Here is a 19,407-nt window from a genome sequence, read left to right on the forward strand (position 1 = left end):
TGCAAATATTTCTATCAAGCTCTACAAATAAAAGATTCGTCGCTTCTTACGAGATAAATCCGTTATCCGTACTCCGTACATCTCTCCCTAACCTCAGCGAGTCTGCGCGAACTTGGTGACGTAGGCGGAACCGCAACAGCTGATTGGCTCGCGCGCCCGCCGCGTTCGGCCGTGTTCGGCGGCGACTCGGGCACCTTCGCGAGCTGGCGGAGCAGAGCGAAGCAGGCACGGGACGACGACTGCCAGTGCACTTGAGAAAGCCCGTCGCAGGCTGTCTCGGCGTGTATGTTCTGAACGATTCCGCAACATGTTAATGAGTTTTCGTCTGCTCCCAACGAAAAATTCACGTGGCGTATTCAGTATACGAAAGAAAAACATTAGTACGAAACATTTACCCTCTTGATCGAGTCTTTCACCTAGTACCAATTGTGCAATAAGCAAGCTGAGGAACGATGCCCGGCAAAGGGGGCAGAAGAGGAAAGTGCGGTAAGCACGACTTCCATCCGAAATATCGTATGTAAAATATCTCTCGCCCTTCTACAAATAAAAGATTCGTCGCTTCTTACGAGATAAATCCGTTATCCGTACTCCGTACATCGATAATCAATCTCTCTCCCTCTCTGGAGAGGAAGAGCGAGAAAGAGGAAGAAAAGAAGTACTTGAGAAAAACGAGAGCACGTGACGCGCTCGACATTATTAAATTATCGATTCGCGCCCCGTCCGTCCGTTTCTATGATTCATCCGCGCGGAATGGAAATCTTATATTTATTTGCCCGAGAGCTCTCCGCCGTGCGTCACGATTCGGACAATCGACAAACTTCCCCTTTTTCTCCCGCGAGAGCGATTCCCTTTTCGCGCGCGAAAATCCGCCCGCGAGCCATTTCCTGCAGCCATGGCAGACATAACTTCCCATGTGACTCTCATGCCTCTGGCACATGGAGTTTCGACATGCGTCCTTTAATCTACGTCGAGATCCGGAGCGACTTCCTCGTTTCGCTCTGTCGAAATAATGCTGATAAAATATTCTGCCAACATTGAAAAAGAGAGAGCTAAGTCGGGATCGAGCATGTGCTCTCGAAAGAGGTTATAGAACATTCTGCGAGGATTATTACATACATATATATATATATATATATATATATATATATATATATATATATATATATAGTTACGATACGCGAATCTCGTATTACAATCGTACGCGATTACTCATCGATGCTTTTGACAGCTGATGACGGAAGCCAATATTGAATCGCGCGAAGAGAGATAATGCCTTTTTCTCAAGCTTTTTATCTTTAATCGAATATCTTCGTCTTTCTTGCTCTCCTCTTTGTGTCACTTTTGTTATATATATTAAATAATGACTCGCTCGATATCTCTCTCTCGTCCAACGCGATTTGGACGCGCCGAGGAATTTACGCAATCGGCGGCAATCCTAGGCAATCGCGAATGTTCCTCGCCGAGACTCATCAATATTCTTTTTTTTTTTAACGACGCGTGTTTTGCCCGTCGACTCTAATCGAAAGCAGATAAATATTTCTGTAAAAATAGAATTTTTTTGCCTCTTGCCCCGCGGTCAAGTTGGGCAGAAGGTTCTTCTGCCCAACTTGACCGCGAATTTAATCGCGCCTGTTTGTTATGATAAATCGTCGTTTTTGCATGTTTATTCTCTTTTGTTTCTCGCTCGATGATTCGGCACATTAATGATCGCGATAATGCAATCTTTTCCAATCGATAAAATTTATATATGTATATAGCCCGGAAAAAATATATGCGTGTATAATTCTTTCTCCCTTTCTCTTGGAAATTTTAAATTTATTCGTACACGATAACTTTAATTATTTTTTTATGACGCGTTAATGACGGGTTTTTTTTTATAAATACGAAATTATGTATATAGAAACTTTTGACAGATGTGTAACATAAGAGAGATTTAATTAAATATGTATCTTTATACTATTAGCTGAATATCTCCTTGTATTTCCAATTTCTACATCAAGTTGAAATTAATTTTTCTGTAGAAATGCTGATATAAATTTATCTCAATCTCTCTTTTTTTATAATTAAAACCTGCCGTGAAACACAAATAAAATTCATAGAAGCGTGTGTAACAGCTGTGTACATTTTACATTATGTAACATGACATTCACTTTCAAAGGAGTTGTTATTATTTCTCTCACATACTCGAATTACCTGTTAGATTCGCATAGTCTTTTTGCACAACTTTACATGTTTAACATTGATCTTATAAAATTAACAGAGACTAAATTAATAATAAATAATAATAAAAAATGATAAAGCTCTCTTCTTGTGCAATAGCTGAGATGAGGCAATAAAACTAAAACCTCTATTATTAACTTCATTATTAATATTAATGCCTCATTATTAATATTAAAATTGCTTCATTATTAATAGACACTAGTTCATACATGTATACTTGAGACTCATAATTCCGTATGGCAGTAGCTCAACATCTCTTATCAAACATATGTTAATTACCTCGCACATGCTTTTAGCTTTAGTTAATTACGTAATTAACGTCTTGATAAAAACTCGTGACTAGAAGTCGAATGAAAATATATATATTCATTGTGTATATTCTCACTTTATGTGCGTAGATACATTAAGCTCTCTACGCTTAACTTTAACCCTTCTGTTAATGTATAATTATTTACCTTTTTATCAATGTATACACATTTTTAGGATTTAAAGATGCTTGAATGCTACTCATTCACTGACAGAAGAGTTAAATTGTATATCCTATGCAGGTGGAAAAAGAGCTGAGTTTACATCCGACGAGGACTCGGTCAACAATGATGCGTGTAGCGAGATCAGCGGCCAATCCGACAATCGCAGCGTGTTGGAGGATGCGAACGACAACGAGGTGGACGAGCTCACGCAGCAGGAGGCGTTCGAGGAGAAGCTGAAGGAGGCGATCGACGGGCTGACGCAAAAGAGCTCCAAGGGTAGAATCATATGCTTCAACGGCATAGAGAAGATCTTCGCCATCAAGTACATCCCGGACTTCGTCGAGGACCGAAAGATGACCATCGCGGACGCAGTGGAACGAGGCTTGAAGAAGGGACGGGGTGACGAGCAGTCGACCGCGGCCAGATTGAGCACCCTGTTGTGCGTTCAGTTGGGAGCCTTCGAGAGCGCCGAGACGGTCTGCATAGATCTGAAGTCGACCCTCACCTTCATCGCCAACGATAATACTGCTCCCGTCCACGCTCGCGCCGAGGTAATCTACAAAAGAAGTCACATGATTTTATTATGGATATTAAGGTTTTTTATGCTTTCGACTATTGCATCAATAATAACAGATAATCTTACGTTAACAAAATGCTTGCAGTGCTGCTGGGCCTTAGCCATGAATCAGTTCTTGTCCGGCAACGATGCGACTGACACCATGGAAATCATACAGCTGCTGTCGTCCATCTTCTCCGGTTCCTATTTGAAGGGGAACGGCGCGATCGCGAACATATCCACGGACGTGGCGGCGTTACACGCGGCAGCTATCTCATCCTGGACCCTGCTTCTGACGGTCATGACCTCCGCGGACATCTACAATTTGCTCGCGAGCGACAGAACCAATAGTTACATGCCGTAAGTCGTCGACAATCGGCGATTTTGTCGAAAGGGCGGTAAAAAACCGACGCGACAAAACTTATTACTCTATCTCCTTCAGCTCTCTCAATCGGTTGCGCGAATTGCTGGAGTCGCCGCATCTCGACGTACGTCTGTCGGCCGGCGAGGCATTGGCCGTGATATTCGAGCTCGGCCGTGACTTCTCCACCGACTACGAGCAGGACTGGGCGCTCGACCTCATCGAAGTTCTCAAGGAACTCGCCACGGACTCCAACAAGTATCGGGCTAAAAAAGATCGGAAGCAGCAGCGCGCTAATTTTAGAGACATTCTGCGTTACATCGAAGTAAGTTGTACTGTTTACTACCAAAATGTTTGTTTGTCCGTTTCGACAAGCGAGAGACGTCGAGATGCCAGAAGATATAACGAGACGTTGCGCTTTTTGTTCCTTCCAGGAAGACATTGTTCCGGAGATGCACGTGAAATTTGGCAAGGAGATCTTGTATTTAGAGGGATGGTGCGCGAGGACCCAGTACAACGCCTGCTGCCGGCTGCTAGGCCCCGGAATCAATATCCATCTTGCTGAAAATCAACTCCTGCGCGAGATTTTCCATCTTGGCAACAAAGTTCTACCTCCATTAGTAACAGTGAAAACGAGTAAATTAGAAAGAGTAAGTATATCGGAACTTGTAGAAGAAAATCTCGCTTACTTTAGTAACATGACAGGGTTTTTTTTCTTATTTTTAATCCGCAGACATTGATGAACGCGGCTGCGTTCAAGGCACGCACCATTCAGCGTAACAAGAACCGCGATAAACGATCCGCAGCCATGGCACCGTAATTACACTTCTGCTCCTATGCTGGCTGTCTGATGTTATGTTAGTGTAATGCAAGTATATTTAAATTTTTTTTTTTTTTTCCCGTTAATTTATTGCAATTACATTTAATAGTGTAAATTATCGTTATTTCGATGTCGAAATTGTCGGTCGAATCAAAATGTATACAGATATATTTATATATTCTATATATATATGAATGTAAATCTCTCACAAAAAATTCTGTACGTAATTCTATCTCTCGCAGCTTTTTAGCAGCTTTACCTTTATTTAATGGTATTTAATGAAGTCCACGTGTGTATATACAAGTCTAAATATGTGTATATACAATGGTAATGCTGTTAATATATATATAATATCTCATTTTATATAAATTATTTCAGTAAATGTATTAACTCAAATATTGATCATTGTGATATGTTTTAAACTGTTACTATCTTAGCTGTTGTTTTTTTGGATATATATTGTATACGTTGATTCTGATATCAAACGACATTTTAATTGCTATGTACGGAATTTTTGTCTCGTGTTGGAAAACAAGATTTTTTTTTTTTTTTTCTCATAACATGCAAACACATGTTGTTTATGAGACTTTTTTTCCAAATTATTAAAGTAACATATACATACACAATTAAAAGCCGTATGAAATATTTACTAGCATTGTATATAATTACATGTAAGGTGTAACAATATACGTTCAAATAAACTAAGGCATAGCTCATAAGGATAAATGTAAACGCGTAAAATGATTACCTCCTGTTTTATTATTTGTCTCAAACTTATAACTTTCGCTATAGAACAGTCCAACGTATGTATAGCAAATTTCGCTGTCTTACGCGATTAAAAACGTTGATCACAGTCGCTTTCGTTAAAGAACATTTGTACAATGATCACGTGCAACGAAATAATTCTAATTAAGTACACTTCAATCTCTTTCGATATACGTATCCATAATAATAATTTTTAATCATCACAATTACGACGCAGTGTTACATAAAAATAACATCGCACGTAATTATTATGAATTATTACTATAATTAAGCGTACAGAATCATTGCAACAATCTTTGCAAATTACGCATATAAGGCACATTGAAAGATATAAATATAATAAATATGTATATATACAAAAGAGTTTTTTAAAGGAGTAAGTTTTATAAAAATTTGCAGGCGATTTTTTTTTATTTGCACATAGATCGCTATATATACATACAGAAACGACAATCTACATATGCAAATTAATCGTCTGCGATTTAAATTCTTTCTCGGATAACATGTGCCATCGATAGCCTAATATTCTTGACACCTCCCTCTCCGTGTTCTCATAACTATGGCTATTTACCTTAATCCATCGATAGTACTCCGGCGACCATTCCAGGATCTTCGACCAGGCTCTGTCACATCTCTTCAGGACAACGTTTCGCCGAACGTACAAGCAACGTAAGCGTTTCGCGGTAGAGACGATCTCTAGAATCGTAGCTGTCGATATTTTCTCTCGTATCATCTGCCAAAATTTGACAAAAACACGAATAATGATAGAATAGCGCAGCAAATTAAATCTTTTTAATAATTAGTAATTACTGTTATACTAAGCAGAAAAGGCTAGAAGCTAGACTGTTGATTTGTAATATTCATTTTCAATATGAAATTGTGTCTAAAATGTATCTTAGAAATTAGAGAATTTTACTAGTTTTGAAAGGCTCAAGTTAATACAGTTAATACAGTTGTTTAATTAGCTATTATGTAAATAAGAAAGAACATAAGTATAAATTATATAAATAAGAAAGAATATTTCTACATCTTGGAATAGACATTGCACTATAAATAAGGGCTACGAAGCTTGAAGAATATTGCAAATATTTAATAGATGTAATATTGAAAGAAAAAGGTCAAGAATAGTTAGAAGAAACTTACGCATTCACGCATTAACAAGTGAGACTTTTGTAAAGCGTAAGAGTACGAGGACATGCCAGCACATCATAAACTCGCATCGTTAACATCAATTAGCATTAGGAAAGCTATCACACGTGTCGATTCAAAATGCTACCAGTGTATGCAGATTCGGGCACATTCGGCAGAATTGTACTAGCGCCTCATCCAATCTCTTGGTGAAGTTCCTGTGCAGATAGTACCTCGTTACTCCCTTGAAAGCGTACACTCGTATCGTCGAGTCGAAGAATGTTCCGTGAGTTAGCACTGTGGTTGGCAAAATCTGCAACCAACGATAGCATGAAGAAAAAGTTTTGTACTTTTCTCTCAAATCTAAATTCTCAGTACAATCTCTCCTTACTTGAGTTTTTGGATTATCCAATACTATACTGTGGCATGGTATGGCGCTATGCTCCAACAGGTCGACAGGCAAAAGTATATCCGTGGCTTTATGGCTTTCTATCTCAAAATGTACTTTTAAATAGGGATTATGCACTCTCATCTTTATCCAAGACGATCTTTTTGGCTGAAACAAAAAAAATCGAGGAAATAATTTATATTTTTTAATGTTCGAATAATATAAGAATAGTATAAGAATAAAAATTGCAATTACCAATCTTATGGTGTTATCTTTTGAACTGTAGCGATTTTGTAAGATATGAAGATGCCTTAATTTTGTGTAGCCTATTAACTCTATTATATCCTCGTGCAAATTTTGGGGACTAATGACTAAGATCTGAAAAATAATTTTTATATAATACTAGAGAAATTATATATAATTTTATATAATTTTTATTGTAATATCGAAAAATAAATATATTTACTATGAAACACACATTATTATATGATCTCCACAAAACTTGATGTACTCACATTTAAATTAACAAATACTCCAACATGTAGTAACGGACAATTGTAACGCGTGGCATTTATCAGTATCAATTTTGACAAAGTCTGAGTGCAATTTACACAAATGTCATCCATTAAGTGTAAAGCCTCGTTGCTTTCGAGCATTAAATCTATCAGCTCTAGGCACCTAAGATTCTGCAAATTTCTCATGAGCCTCTTGAGCGCTTCGAGCAGCTTTCCACCTGTGCCAAAGAGTCTGATTCGATCAGGATCACTCCTATTTGCCATGTTACAGGGAAAGGTGAACTTAAGCCTACGAATGTAGGTACCCACACCAGCCACAGAAGTGTTGTCCAAGCCTTGTTGCTCGGCATACCAGGATATCATGTTCATAAACTCGTAGAGATTGTAGAAATTCAACATAGGCTCGAATATGAGCGAGCGAAAATTTCTGCCAACCTTATTCAGGCATGTAGAGGTTCTTATATGATCCAGAACGTATTGCCAGCCACTGTAATAGTTGAATTTCCCCCGTGTGAGAGTTGTGTCCTCCAGGGTGAACGTAGACCATACCGTCTGCAGCTTGAAGGCACGATACCACGATCTACACACCAGGGATGCATAGTAACGCTCTCGAATGGTCAGGTACGAGAAGATCTCCTCTAGCAGGATATCGGGGATCTGATCCCAACGGCTGTACTCCTTGTAGAGTTTATCCTCCTCCGTGTCCTCCTCCTCCAGATCTATATACAAGGCTGGAAAAAATAAAATACTCGTTTTATTCCTCGCAAATACATTAGACTTGTGTTTAGCAATGTTGCGTGCTCTCTCTCCTTGCCCTACTTTTATGTTTTTACCTTGAATGCAAATTATTTTTAGACGACATTAATATCAATTTCGATTATAGATCAATCTTGAATTTCTCCCCCTTTTTCCAAGGCGAGTTATTTTGCACACCGGCATGTTTCTTTTATACGTGACGTTACGTCGAGTATTACATCGGGAATAAATGTTACATTATGCATACGAGAAGGCTGTGTTGTCTCTTGTGACAGCGTGTGTCATCTAATTATAACTAAATTTCATTAAAATGCAAAATCGACGCGTAATCGAAATTCGATATGCGAAACATAATTTCGCGCAGAAATCCGGCATCCGGAAGTGCAAAATCACAGAGCAAAATAATATCGAGCCGACCTCGTGGATTTTTTTCGCAGAGAGAGACAGAGAAAGATTAGCATCGCGCGCGCGCGCTCACCTTTGTCCTCCTCGTCGAATTTCCAGCAGCCCCTGTTCATTTTCGATACGATCGATGCTCATCGGTCCTGCCGTTAAATAAACGTATCTCCGCGATGGAGTATTTATACGCGATATTGCTAAAAATATACCGTAAAAACGGGAAGGGGCGCCCGATCGCACGCGCCATGATGCGATTTTAAAACTTGCTGCTGCGCGCAAGTTAATTACTCGCCGCTCATCTGTCAAACATCTTGATTTTTCGCGAAAAACGAGAAAAAAAAGACGACTTTGTTTCACCGAATCGGTCCGAAAAAATATTACTTGTTAGCGTGAAAAACGAAACAGCTAAGTCCCTCGTGCGCCACGAGTTAATTCAAAAGGAGAAAAAGAGAAGGCGAGAGATGGAGGAAGAGGAGGAGGCGAGAAAGAGAGAAACACTCAAATTGCATACCATGGGAGTCCTAACCTAACTTAGGCTGGCCACGATCAGCTGATGTATCCTATCGTTGTCAAAAAATACATTTATTTGCTACTGCAGATTTGTATTTTGCGTCGTGATAGATCTGTTTCGAAAATAGGAATAATACACGATGAATACGACTAGTAAATTATGTCAATTTATGATAAGACAGACATTGCGAAGTTGCAGGTGAGTGAAACCGGCGTTTCGCTGATTATTATAAATAAATAATTATTTTTTTTTTTTTTTTTTAAATAAGTGCAACACCTGGCAAGGTAAACGAAAGATTATTAATAAAGACTAAGGCACAAAGTTGTGCGATGTTGTAAAAATCCAATTAATTTCAGTTAAAAAATTCAAATTATTAATTTTAATTTTCAGTCAAAAAAATTTACACTCTTTGCACTAATATAAGAAATAAAACTTGCTAAATTAGTGCATCAGCATTCGTAAACAAAGTGATTGTTTTTATTTAAAATTGTGAAAAAAAATTAATAAATTGTGTCGATATCTTTTATCTCTATTCCAATTATGTACTCTATAAAGCTTGCTTGTATAAAATTATATAAATAAAATGTATAATTTTTTTAGGAATTTACACACACATGTAGCTAGGAATGCATACGAAGGTCCTGGTAAAACCACTGCTACGTTCATTAGCAAAGAGATCGGTTCTCGACTTATGGTAATTCAATGCGATGAGGTGAGGCTCAATTTATATTATTAATATACTGAAACAAAAAGCAACAGTTGTTTATTTTTATATACATTTATCAAAATTTTATATTTAAAAGACTAACTTTAGATTATGATTGAATGATTTTCTTTATCTTCTTTAAGATGGGATTTACATTCAATAGTGGTGCACAAGTGATAGGTCCAACGGTGATCTTCCCAAGATACGCTATCTGCTGGAACGTCATGTCTGGTAAACACATAAACGATGCATCCTTGTCGCTGTTCTCCATCCTCCATCCAAAGCCTGATCTCTTAATCATCGGATTGGATGACAAATATGATTTTTCCTATTTGAGAAATCTTCGAGAAATCGTTCAAAAGCTCGGTATCATCACGGAAATTGTTTCTGTGCACAATGCGTGTACCATTTTCAATTTCGTCAACGAAGAAGGCAGATATGTCGTCGCGGCTTTGATACCGAAGAAAGCGCCTCAACCTTTATTGAAATTGCCAAAGAGTAAATCTGTGAAACAAATAACCGATTCTAGTGATGCTACAAACAGTAAAACAAGCAGTGAAAAGACAGAGAATATAACAAATTGATAGAGAATATGTATAATTTATATTATACATATGTACGATAACTTTAGAAAATGTATTGTATTGTAATTATATTGTATAATAATATTATGAACTCTCTTAGACTTATTATATATATAATTCTAATAAAATCTTAGATTTGTGTGTTTATTTTAATTATGAATCACAGAGCTTATGTTATTTTAATTACTTGATCCTGTTTTCTGAGATTCTGAGAATTAATAAACATAAAACAATATCTAAAATATATCAATAAAATTCACAAATATTTATCTTCCTGTATATATTTTTAATAATATAAAAATGTAATTACTTCTGCTTCCTGATAAACCAGCATCTTCCCGTTATGCAATGTTACAATAATAATTAAAATCGCTTTGTTTTCAGTTTATCCTTCTTCTTTTATCATTATCAATCTTCTCTTGAGATAATAATTATTAATGACTACGTTCGTAGTGATACACGTTGTATTTTTTATTATTTTATTATATTGAATTTTTAACTTAAGAGAGGATCATCAACTTGTACAAATTATTTAATATTATTTAATTAATTTAAAACAGGTTATGTTTCCCAAGTGTCGATCACGTGTCTTAATATGCTCGAAAAATCGTTTGAGTTAATAGGAGAATATATTTTGCGAAGAAGTAGTGCAGCAATAAATGTTTTTTAATACGTTCGAAAATCCTCTAAGTGTGTTAACAGGAGAATATATTGTGCAAAGAAGTAGCGGCGATAGTGCGGCAAAGCAGATAACTTGCTCGCCGAGCGATTGAATGTGATTGGTTTCTTCTTGTAGAATCCAACCAATCACATGCAATGGGCATGTTCAAGACGGACCAATCGGCTCGCCGAGCGATTGAATGTGATTGGTTGGATCTACAAGAAGGAACCAATCATATTCAATCGCTCGGCGAGCAGATTTGTCCATCTTCGACATGCCCATTGAATGTGATTGGTCGGATTCTACAAGAAGAAACCAATCATATTCAATCGCTCGGCGAGCAAGTTAGCCGCTTTGCCGAATTGAACACACCCATTTATTGCCGCATTATCGCCACTACTTCTTTGCAAATTATATTCTCCTATTAACGCAGATGATTTTTCGGACATATTATTGCCGCACTATCGACACTACCTCTTTGCAAAATATATTCTCCTATTAACTCAGACGATTTTTCGGACATATTATTGCCGCACTATCGACACTACCTCTTTGCAAAATATATTCTCCTATTAACTCAGACGATTTTTCGGACATATTATTGCCGCACTATTGACACTACCTCTTTGCAAAATATATTCTCCTATTAACTCAGACGATTTTTCGGACATATTATTGCCGCACTATCGACACTACCTCTTTGCAAAATATATTCTCCTATTAACTCAGACGATTTTTCGGACATTTAAAAGATATATTGCTGCAGATGTAGTGCAGTCTGCTTATTTTTTTTATACATTATTTCGACAGATAAAATAAGAAGAATAATTAAAAAATAATAATAAATAATAAATAAGAAGAATAATTTTAACATTTTTTTGTAAAAGTTTGCAATTAAATGATATACATATATGTTTTATATTATATATATAATAGACAAAATAAAAAAACATTAACACAATTATGTACATAAATAAAAAATGTATACATTATTTTTAAATTTTTTTTATTTTAAATTTAGAAATAATTTATAAATCAAGGCACATATTATTAAAGTTTATATTATATTATATTATTTTTCTTTTTGTTTTAAAAAATTTATGACGTGCGCGAGACAAATATATTATCTATCCTCTTCTACCGAAGTTGGCCGAAGTTGACCGAAGCCGAACGAAAGGATGACACAAGAACACAAGTCATCAGCTGTTTATGTTGTATGTGATTGTTGGAGTATTGTTTGAGTAATTTTCTATCTTGCACGTTATTTTTTTATTTACAGTGAGTATGATGTTCCTTTCCTGAAAACTATTATTCGTAATAACCTACACATGAATAAATATTTGATAGAACTTAAAATATATTACGTATTATAATATAATAAATTATTATTATAATAGATTTTTATCATTTTTCACATTGTTATAAGACTTTTCTATATACTAATAATAGTCATTCATATTACGTGATAAATATTATTTCATTTCAAACATTTAAATTGTTTATATACTCACGTACAAATTAAATTGGATTGATATTTCATTAAAAAAATAACTTGATTAGGATTTGTAACCTCCAATGACCAAAAATAAACTCATATGGTTTTGATGAATATCAATTCATAAAAGAATCTCAATACATAATAAGATTTCACAAAAGAAAAAGAAAAAGAAAAAAGAATATATTGAAATTGCTTAAGTGTATAATTATGTATTAGCTTTTTTATCAGGAAATGTGATGAGATTGATATTATTTGGCATTTTATATTACAGACTTCCAGGATGAATAGTTCGACAGATCCCAGACGACCTGAGAAGGAAGTCCGCTACAAGCCGTCGGGTTCGAATAATCAAGGACAAATGCAGGATGATTTGACACCAGACTATATGAACGTCATAGGAATGATCTTCAGTATGTGCGGCTTGATGATGAGACTGAAATGGTGCGCCTGGGTCGCTCTGTACTGCTCTTGCATCAGCTTTGCCAATTCACGTGTCAGTGAAGACACCAAGCAAATTCTCAGCTGTTTCATGTTGTCGATATCAGCAGTGGTGATGTCTTATCTGCAAAATCCCCAACCGATGACACCACCGTGGGCAAGTGCCATGCAATGAATCTAAAGTTTGCTTGTTACATAACTTGTTCTATTAGTATCTTCAATTTATACTCGTGTAAAAAAATTTGAACGTTTGTGGAAATGGCGTAATAATTGTTATGTGGTGTGAATGATTATTTGTACTGTACAAAAGTGTCCTATAGAACAATATGAATGATGAAGATTCATTGTAACGATAATTTATTATATTGATACGCAGTGTGTTTTAAGTTACTGAATATGTAAATAATGGGCTGCATACACACTATATACAGAAATAATATTCCTTTCCCCATTGTTTATTTCTTATAATTTTATTACATTAAAATCAACTCTATGTCCTGTAAGTTTTTTCTAGACACTATATAAATATATTTATATATATTACAAGGAGTTATCAATAAATATTACATTTTCTAAACATAAGTTATACTGACTAGAATTAAATGCTACCCTGATGGCTACTTATTTTTTCTTTTTCCTTTTTTTTTTACATAAGTACAACAGCGCAACGTCGAAATTGACTCTTAAAAGTATTCTCACAAAAGAGTCACATACTCGATCAGTTTAATTTCTTTTTACTATCGCGACAATCGCATTAATGTTTCCCGAAATATCCTTTCATTCATATTACATATTAGCATTAAAGTAACTCGATCACGCGAAGAGTAATAGAAAAGTATCATTAATTTGTATATGTTAGAGTATGTTCTAACAAACTATAAGAACAGTACAAATTATACATATATCAAAAGATCGAACGGAACGTACATGAGATTCTTACTTGACGAATTCACATTTAGAAATGTATAAAAATCAATAATTTTTCTACTGTATTCTTAACAAATAATATCGATGCGGAGTAGGCCGCTGCTGCCATGTGCAGTACAAGTTTTAATCTTGACTAGATTTCATAGTTAGTCGCAGAGATATATATTCTCTTTTCTTCTCTGATATTTTTCGAATCGAAGTAGATTTTATTATACAGTACGAAATTAAAACTCCTAAAAGACAAATGGTTCTAATATTGTGTCTATAATTATGTTCAATTTTTTATATATTAATCGAATTATTAAAACAATTACTAAATTGACATACGTATGTATGCTTATAGGAGCACGAATACATTTATATATTCGCGGCTATTAAAGTACGAATAAAATATGAATTAGTAATATCTGGTTGAAACATTCATATGTATCAGGATAGAAAGTGAGCGAAGAATATCTGAACCTATTGAAACAAAGATGATTGTCTAAATCACTCTGCGTAAGAAATATTTTAGGACATTCAAATTTTACGTTTTTTGAACTGCTGAGTAGATCACTACCTGAGAAATTCGTACGTTAAAAAAGAAGTAGGAGAAAAACAATAGAGAGATTTGGCACATGTATCCAAATGTCGATTCCCGACCACTACTACTATTACTATTAAAGATGTTTCTGTGGTCCTCGAGTGGATTTATTTCAGTTCGTCGAGTTAAAGTACTTTTGCAATCATTCTTCCTTTCAGAGGAAGATCAGACCACACCGAATCGTACGATTCTTTTATTTCATGTTCTCGACTTCGATCCGCGATTCTTTGTCGAGCAAAAGATGCTCTCGCGATCGCGCAAGGACGATGCTTTCTGATTTTCGAGATTCTATAACTAGACGCTGCTTTCGCCACGTCCCACCAGTGTGATGGGATACACGTATTTCTTCCGCTTAGCGTTGAAGAAGGGCGAATTGTGCTGACCGGGGGTCGGCGTGGGCGACAAACCCCGAAGAAGAGGTAACGAGGCGTCGCCGCTCATAGCATCGATTCCCTTTTTCCACTCGGCGCCTAAATCTGTAGCCGGTGCCATGAGCCCTTTGCACTCTGGTGAACTGCGCACGCTGAGAAAGACGTCGTTGCTACTGTCGCGCTGGCCCTGAGAGGAACCCTGAAGGTGTGAAAATATTAGCATACGTTGAGCAATAATTAATTATATAAGTATTAATTATATAACGCCGATAACATTGAACAAAATACGTCGGAAATTGGAATTTACCTTCGCTTCGTAAAACTCCAGGCTGGAGCCATTGGTGTCGTTCTCCTCCTCATTAAATTCCACCTGAACGTGATGCGAGGTATGGGAGACCCTCGAAGAGTGCGACGACGTGCGGGTCGACGAGTTCTCCGACAGATCGTCCCTGCAGCACGCCGCTGTACACGTTCGTTGTTCTCTGAAACCATACATACATGTCAGCATTGTTATATATTTTATACACAATATTATAGAATATCCTTTCTATATATATTATAGAAAGACTTTCTTAAACTTGAATACTTTATTCAGCAAATAATAAATCGAAAAGGCTCTAATATATATTAAAAGGCTCCAATAATTCAACAATAATATAAATAATAAATAATAATAAATTTTGTTGCACTTAATATCTGTGTCTGACTTTAAATACCTAAATTTACATTTTAACAAATATTAAGCGAGAATGTTACACTAGATGAGTAGTCTCTATAAAGAGAGAGAAGACCATCGTTTTCCTCTACCTCCTAACGATGACGGAATCTCGTCGTCTCGGAACCGGCGGCGGAAGACCGGCGGTGGTGAGGCTCTTGGCGCTCTCGTAGCTCGCCTCGCTGTTACCGCTGCTGCTGCCGTTGTTGCTGCCCCCCGCGTGCTCCCCCGTCGATCTCAGGAAATAGTTCTTCGCCGAGAGCATCGCGTAGTGCAGATTGTTCTTGAGATCGTCCGCCGCCGTCGACAAGTTTCCCGGGATCTTGGGGGTGCGTCGCATCGGCCTGGGCGCCGGCACCACCGGCGAAGGGGGGCTGCTCGTCGACGCCTCCGAGAGCGTCTCAGGGGTGGCCAAGGGTGCGGTGCGAGTCGGATCGTCCCAACGACTCGGTCTTCTTGTTCGGGGGAAAGAAAGAAGAGAGAATGAGTGAATGTCGTCGCGAGGACCATTATTATTATACTATCTTGGAGCAGAGGTCCAAGACAACGCAAGCGTCCGAAAGACCATCCACGTGCTTGGAACGGTTCTTTCGGATTCGGGGACACTTCCTGCGCGATTGTGATCTTAATGACTGATTATTGTAAATCGGTGCGATGACGCAATTCCGAGGTGCACGATATATGATTTCCGGTGAGGATTTAGAGCTAAGCGAGAGAAGCGAGGGTGAACGAGAGAGAGCGTGAAATGAATTGCTGATAAAATATGAGCGTGAAGCGGGTGCGACGACCGATTCTTCTTTCGAGACTTCTCTGATCAATGATTCCCTTCATCCATATTTCTTCCCGGGATCTGGCTATATTTTTAAAAATTAAAATCTACTCTTTATCTATATAATAATAATAAATTATCTCAATTAAAGCACGCATTTTCTAAAATCAATAGATATACAGTGTCATAGTGTCGATGATCAACAGAATTCGACACACATCGTCGTCGTCGCTTCGCTGCTATCCGTCTCCTCCTCTTCAATTCGCTCGCCCTTTCGTCCTGACGTTTTATAATCCTTCGCGATCCAGAAGGGTTGAAAAATTTTGATTCAGAATAGAAAATGAAGAAAAATTCTGATTTTATCCGCGAAATATTATCAAAATTATTATTATTGACTTGGAGTCTCAATGTCGCCTTAAGTCGCGAAGGATTCTAAGATGGGTTCATCGTCCTTACGGTTTGCCGTCCTCCGGCCTGGGCGTGTGAAGCAGCTCGCTGGCGAGGCTGATATATTCCCAGGGGATGCCTCGCGAGTCCACGCTGAGCTCGCGGCCCGCCTGGGGAATGTCCGTGGGGCTTTGAAGTGACGTGAAGCTCGTCTCCAGGCAGAGTCGGTGCGGTGGCGTCCCGGCCAGGAGGTGACACCTGCTCGGGCTGGACGGGGACAGCAGGGCCCGCATCTCCTGCTCCTGCACCTCTAGCTCCTGAATGTCCATCATCGTCTGGTGCTCGCGCGCTGCCTCCGATGACGCCTCCGTCGAGGACGCGTGTCCGGACGCTAGTCGCTGCGGCTTGGCCGGACCCAGGGTCGTGACAACCTGGCATGACGAGCGAGCCACGACACGGTGTATAATACTGTCGTGGTCCTTGCAGGATGTCGCGAAATAACAGGTACAAAGATGGGGGGTTGTTTCCCCTCTCGGTATTATTTATAAGCGCGTTTCAATTTTCCGCCTCGAATAATTTTTCGATAGGTAAATATCGCGCGAAATTGTCTCTTGCAAACGAGTAGTGGTGTGTTTGTGTTAGATTTTTTTCTTCCTCTAAGTAAATGTCACGTAGAAATTCTATTTAGATAAAGTTATTTCTTGAAATCGAATAACGAAGCAGAATTTATTACCCATTTACATGGGTCCGCGCGATTGTTTGAATAAATTACTTACATTGCTCGTAGAAATTTAATTACGAGCGATGCTTTGATAGGAATTTTCTTCTATTTCATATTCATCGCGATTCCAAATTTGTACCTATAATTTGTGACATCCTGCATATGTCATCTTCGCTCATTTCGGACCGTCCTGCGATGTTTCAACTATCTCAAGGAATATCCCTTTCCACCTCTTGTCGTTAAAGTTAACTTATCATTTATCTATTATCTGGCGTCTTTGTTTAAAACAATTTTTTTATCGTAGAAAAAACAGCGACTGCAAATAGAAATCATTGAACATTAATTTTTCGAGCTCTCTCCTTCCAAGGTTTTCGAAAGCGATATTGCTGCGAGATTTCCGATGTCGGCCGCATCGGAAATGATTCATGTCCGCGATGTCTCGACCGCAAACCAAACATGAACAGGCAATTTAGAGGAATATTTAACGCGGTTAATGGGAAACACAGATACGGTCGATGAGGTCGCAAAACAGAAGTCTGTTATATATACAACCGGATATTTTATTCCTCGCTTCGCCGAGCATAACATTCTCTCAATTGCGCGTTAGAATTTTCTCTCTTTTCTTTTCTTCAAACAAACGAAAAGAAAAGGCAGGGTCAGTCGAAAAATCCCGTCTAGTAATTTTACCGGGCGTTTATTTCCGGTTCGACGACGAGAATATCACCCTAATTCCACTCTCATGATAATGGAATTAATTTTTCACGTCATGCTCAAGTCGCTTTCGAAAAGGAGCTTTTTCTTCGCCAGACAATGAGTTCAAAGAGTCGCTATTCATCCTACGAATCAACTTTAGACTCGGAAAGTTGATTCTTGAATACTCGATTTTACAATAGATATTATGTTAGAATTTTTAAGGGACATGACATTGATGAAATTCTATTTCTCTCGCGCTATTTAATTCTAATAAATTATTATAATCTTCTATAACTATTAGTTTTCTTTGATATCTCGGCGCTAGTTTTCCTACTATAGTTAATACTATAAAAAAGAATCGACACCTGTTCGACCAGGTGTAATAATTGCCAGCATGCAGATCAAACTTCTCGCCCATTCCAAGATCAACCCATTCAAGGCCAATCGACTCTAATCGAAATGCCGAATGCACAATGAAGACGATATGATCAATCAGTGTTTGATGCGCATGCATTTTACGTGTATGCGTGCGTGTATATGTATGTATGCGTGTATATGTGTCTACATGATGCCGAACGATCAACGCTGCGTCAGGAAGTGCTTACCCCTTATTGCTGAAGAGCACGAGAGCGAAATAAACCAATATTGCGATAATGATATACTCGTAATATTTCGCGAAATCACAAGGCGAGTATCCCGGAAATTCCTGGCAAAACGACGACTCGATGAATCAAGCTATCTCATCTTACGAGCCCGAAAATGCTCTCGAAAGAATCCGATTATCCGCGAAGGGGAGTGAATTACATTCCGAATTCCGGATCCCGCACGTGTCTCTCTCTCCCTCGAGCCTTGTGTACCTTGTGCGCGAGGAGGGCGCGGTGGCACGGGCGTCCGGTGTACCCTGACGCTGGTGGTGGAGCACCACGACGTGTTGTGCGGGGTGATGATGATCGAGGGGGGGCCGCGTCTCATCACCGAGCTCGATCGCCGCCGCGTCTACCACCGCGATGGCTTCCCCAGCAGCATCCCCAGCCCCCGTCGTCCTCGTCGCCACCGCTTCTCTGCACGCCAGCACCTAATCCACACCGCAACCACCCTCTCAGCCATCCACAGTTCTGTACTAGCTGATTTCGGATGAATTTTTCGCGACGAAAATTTTTTTTTTTTCGAGAAACGGTTGTTTTTTTTCTTAAATTTCTCCGAAAATATTCGATCATCAACATCAGTCGAACTATTAATTAATATAGCTGCTTATCGCGTCGATTTAATTAATGGAAATTTCTCTTCTTTCGCGAACAAATATTTACCGCTCGCTAATCGAATCCGGGAGCGATCAGAACCGGGCTCGAATAAGATCATGTATCAAACTCCCCTCTCGCTCTGATAGATCCAAGATAATAACGTGCATGCAAAATCGAGCGAGTAAACGCACCGTTCGCGCGATTTAATCGCCCAACTACTAACC

At 38.2% G+C, this 19,407-nt stretch overlaps 5 protein-coding genes and 1 long non-coding RNA gene across 16 annotated transcripts in view; 3 read left to right on the forward strand and 3 right to left on the reverse strand.

The window, feature by feature from the left end:
• The first annotated feature begins 233 nt into the window (after positions 1 to 233).
• On the forward strand, positions 234 to 4,654 carry LOC145945890 (interferon-related developmental regulator 1-like). 2 transcript variants are annotated; one of them, XM_083055133.1, is made up of 6 exons: positions 234 to 513; positions 2,769 to 3,241; positions 3,353 to 3,606; positions 3,689 to 3,932; positions 4,042 to 4,257; positions 4,341 to 4,654. In XM_083055133.1, the coding sequence occupies exons 1-6, from the start codon at positions 453 to 455 to the stop codon at positions 4,425 to 4,427; spliced, it is 1,335 nt and encodes a 444-aa protein (XP_082911259.1). In that variant the 5' UTR covers positions 234 to 452; the 3' UTR covers positions 4,428 to 4,654. The 2 variants fall into 2 exon arrangements, with proteins under 2 accessions (XP_082911259.1, XP_082911260.1); XM_083055134.1 differs by having other exon boundaries at positions 235 to 486.
• On the reverse strand, positions 4,491 to 8,598 carry LOC145945889 (uncharacterized). Of its 2 annotated transcripts, none has more exons than XM_083055132.1 (6): positions 8,458 to 8,598; positions 7,224 to 7,954; positions 6,964 to 7,086; positions 6,712 to 6,876; positions 6,469 to 6,633; positions 4,491 to 5,925 (listed from the first exon to the last, which is right to left on the reverse strand). In XM_083055132.1, exons 1-6 carry the CDS (start codon positions 8,495 to 8,497, stop codon positions 5,647 to 5,649), a joined length of 1,503 nt encoding a protein of 500 aa, XP_082911258.1. In that variant the 5' UTR covers positions 8,498 to 8,598; the 3' UTR covers positions 4,491 to 5,646. The 2 variants fall into 2 exon arrangements, 1 of the variants encoding a protein (XP_082911258.1); XR_014426937.1 differs by having other exon boundaries at positions 5,784 to 5,925; positions 6,336 to 6,633.
• A 348-nt stretch (positions 8,599 to 8,946) lies between these two features.
• On the forward strand, positions 8,947 to 10,313 carry LOC145945891 (NADH dehydrogenase [ubiquinone] 1 alpha subcomplex assembly factor 3). The gene is made up of 3 exons (XM_083055135.1): positions 8,947 to 9,087; positions 9,490 to 9,601; positions 9,739 to 10,313. The coding sequence occupies exons 1-3, from the start codon at positions 9,029 to 9,031 to the stop codon at positions 10,177 to 10,179; spliced, it is 612 nt and encodes a 203-aa protein (XP_082911261.1). The 5' UTR covers positions 8,947 to 9,028; the 3' UTR covers positions 10,180 to 10,313.
• On the reverse strand, positions 9,349 to 10,937 carry LOC145945892 (uncharacterized). The gene is made up of 3 exons (XR_014426938.1): positions 10,490 to 10,937; positions 9,699 to 10,099; positions 9,349 to 9,629 (listed from the first exon to the last, which is right to left on the reverse strand). It is a non-coding gene; the product is annotated as an uncharacterized LOC145945892 (long non-coding RNA).
• Positions 10,938 to 11,960: 1,023 nt separating this feature from the next.
• On the forward strand, positions 11,961 to 13,218 carry LOC145946330 (PAT complex subunit Asterix). The gene is made up of 2 exons (XM_083055922.1): positions 11,961 to 12,118; positions 12,610 to 13,218. Exon 2 carries the CDS (start codon positions 12,619 to 12,621, stop codon positions 12,949 to 12,951), a length of 333 nt encoding a protein of 110 aa, XP_082912048.1. The 5' UTR covers positions 11,961 to 12,118; positions 12,610 to 12,618; the 3' UTR covers positions 12,952 to 13,218.
• Inae (inactivation no afterpotential E) overlaps positions 13,169 to 19,407 on the reverse strand; it is a 53,564-nt gene continuing 47,325 nt past the window's right edge. For 5 of the 9 annotated variants that reach the window (XM_083055912.1, XM_083055916.1, XM_083055915.1 and 2 more), the window contains 4 exons: positions 16,598 to 16,959; positions 15,465 to 15,827; positions 14,965 to 15,139; positions 13,169 to 14,856 (listed from right to left, as the gene is read on the reverse strand). In XM_083055912.1, the coding sequence (XP_082912038.1) occupies positions 14,581 to 14,856; positions 14,965 to 15,139; positions 15,465 to 15,827; positions 16,598 to 16,959 (1,176 nt within the window). In that variant the 3' untranslated portion in view covers positions 13,169 to 14,580. Of the gene's footprint in view, positions 14,857 to 14,964; positions 15,140 to 15,464; positions 15,828 to 16,597; positions 16,960 to 18,799; positions 19,018 to 19,407 lie in introns of all 9 variants that reach the window. The other 4 variants (XM_083055914.1, XM_083055918.1, XM_083055919.1 and 1 more) reach the window with 3 other exon arrangements.

This window comes from Prenolepis imparis, unplaced genomic scaffold (assembly GCF_030444845.1).
Source record: "Prenolepis imparis isolate NDT839.2.m4 unplaced genomic scaffold, iyPreImpa1.0 SCAF_15, whole genome shotgun sequence".
NCBI classification, from domain to species: Eukaryota; Metazoa; Arthropoda; class Insecta; order Hymenoptera; family Formicidae; genus Prenolepis; species Prenolepis imparis.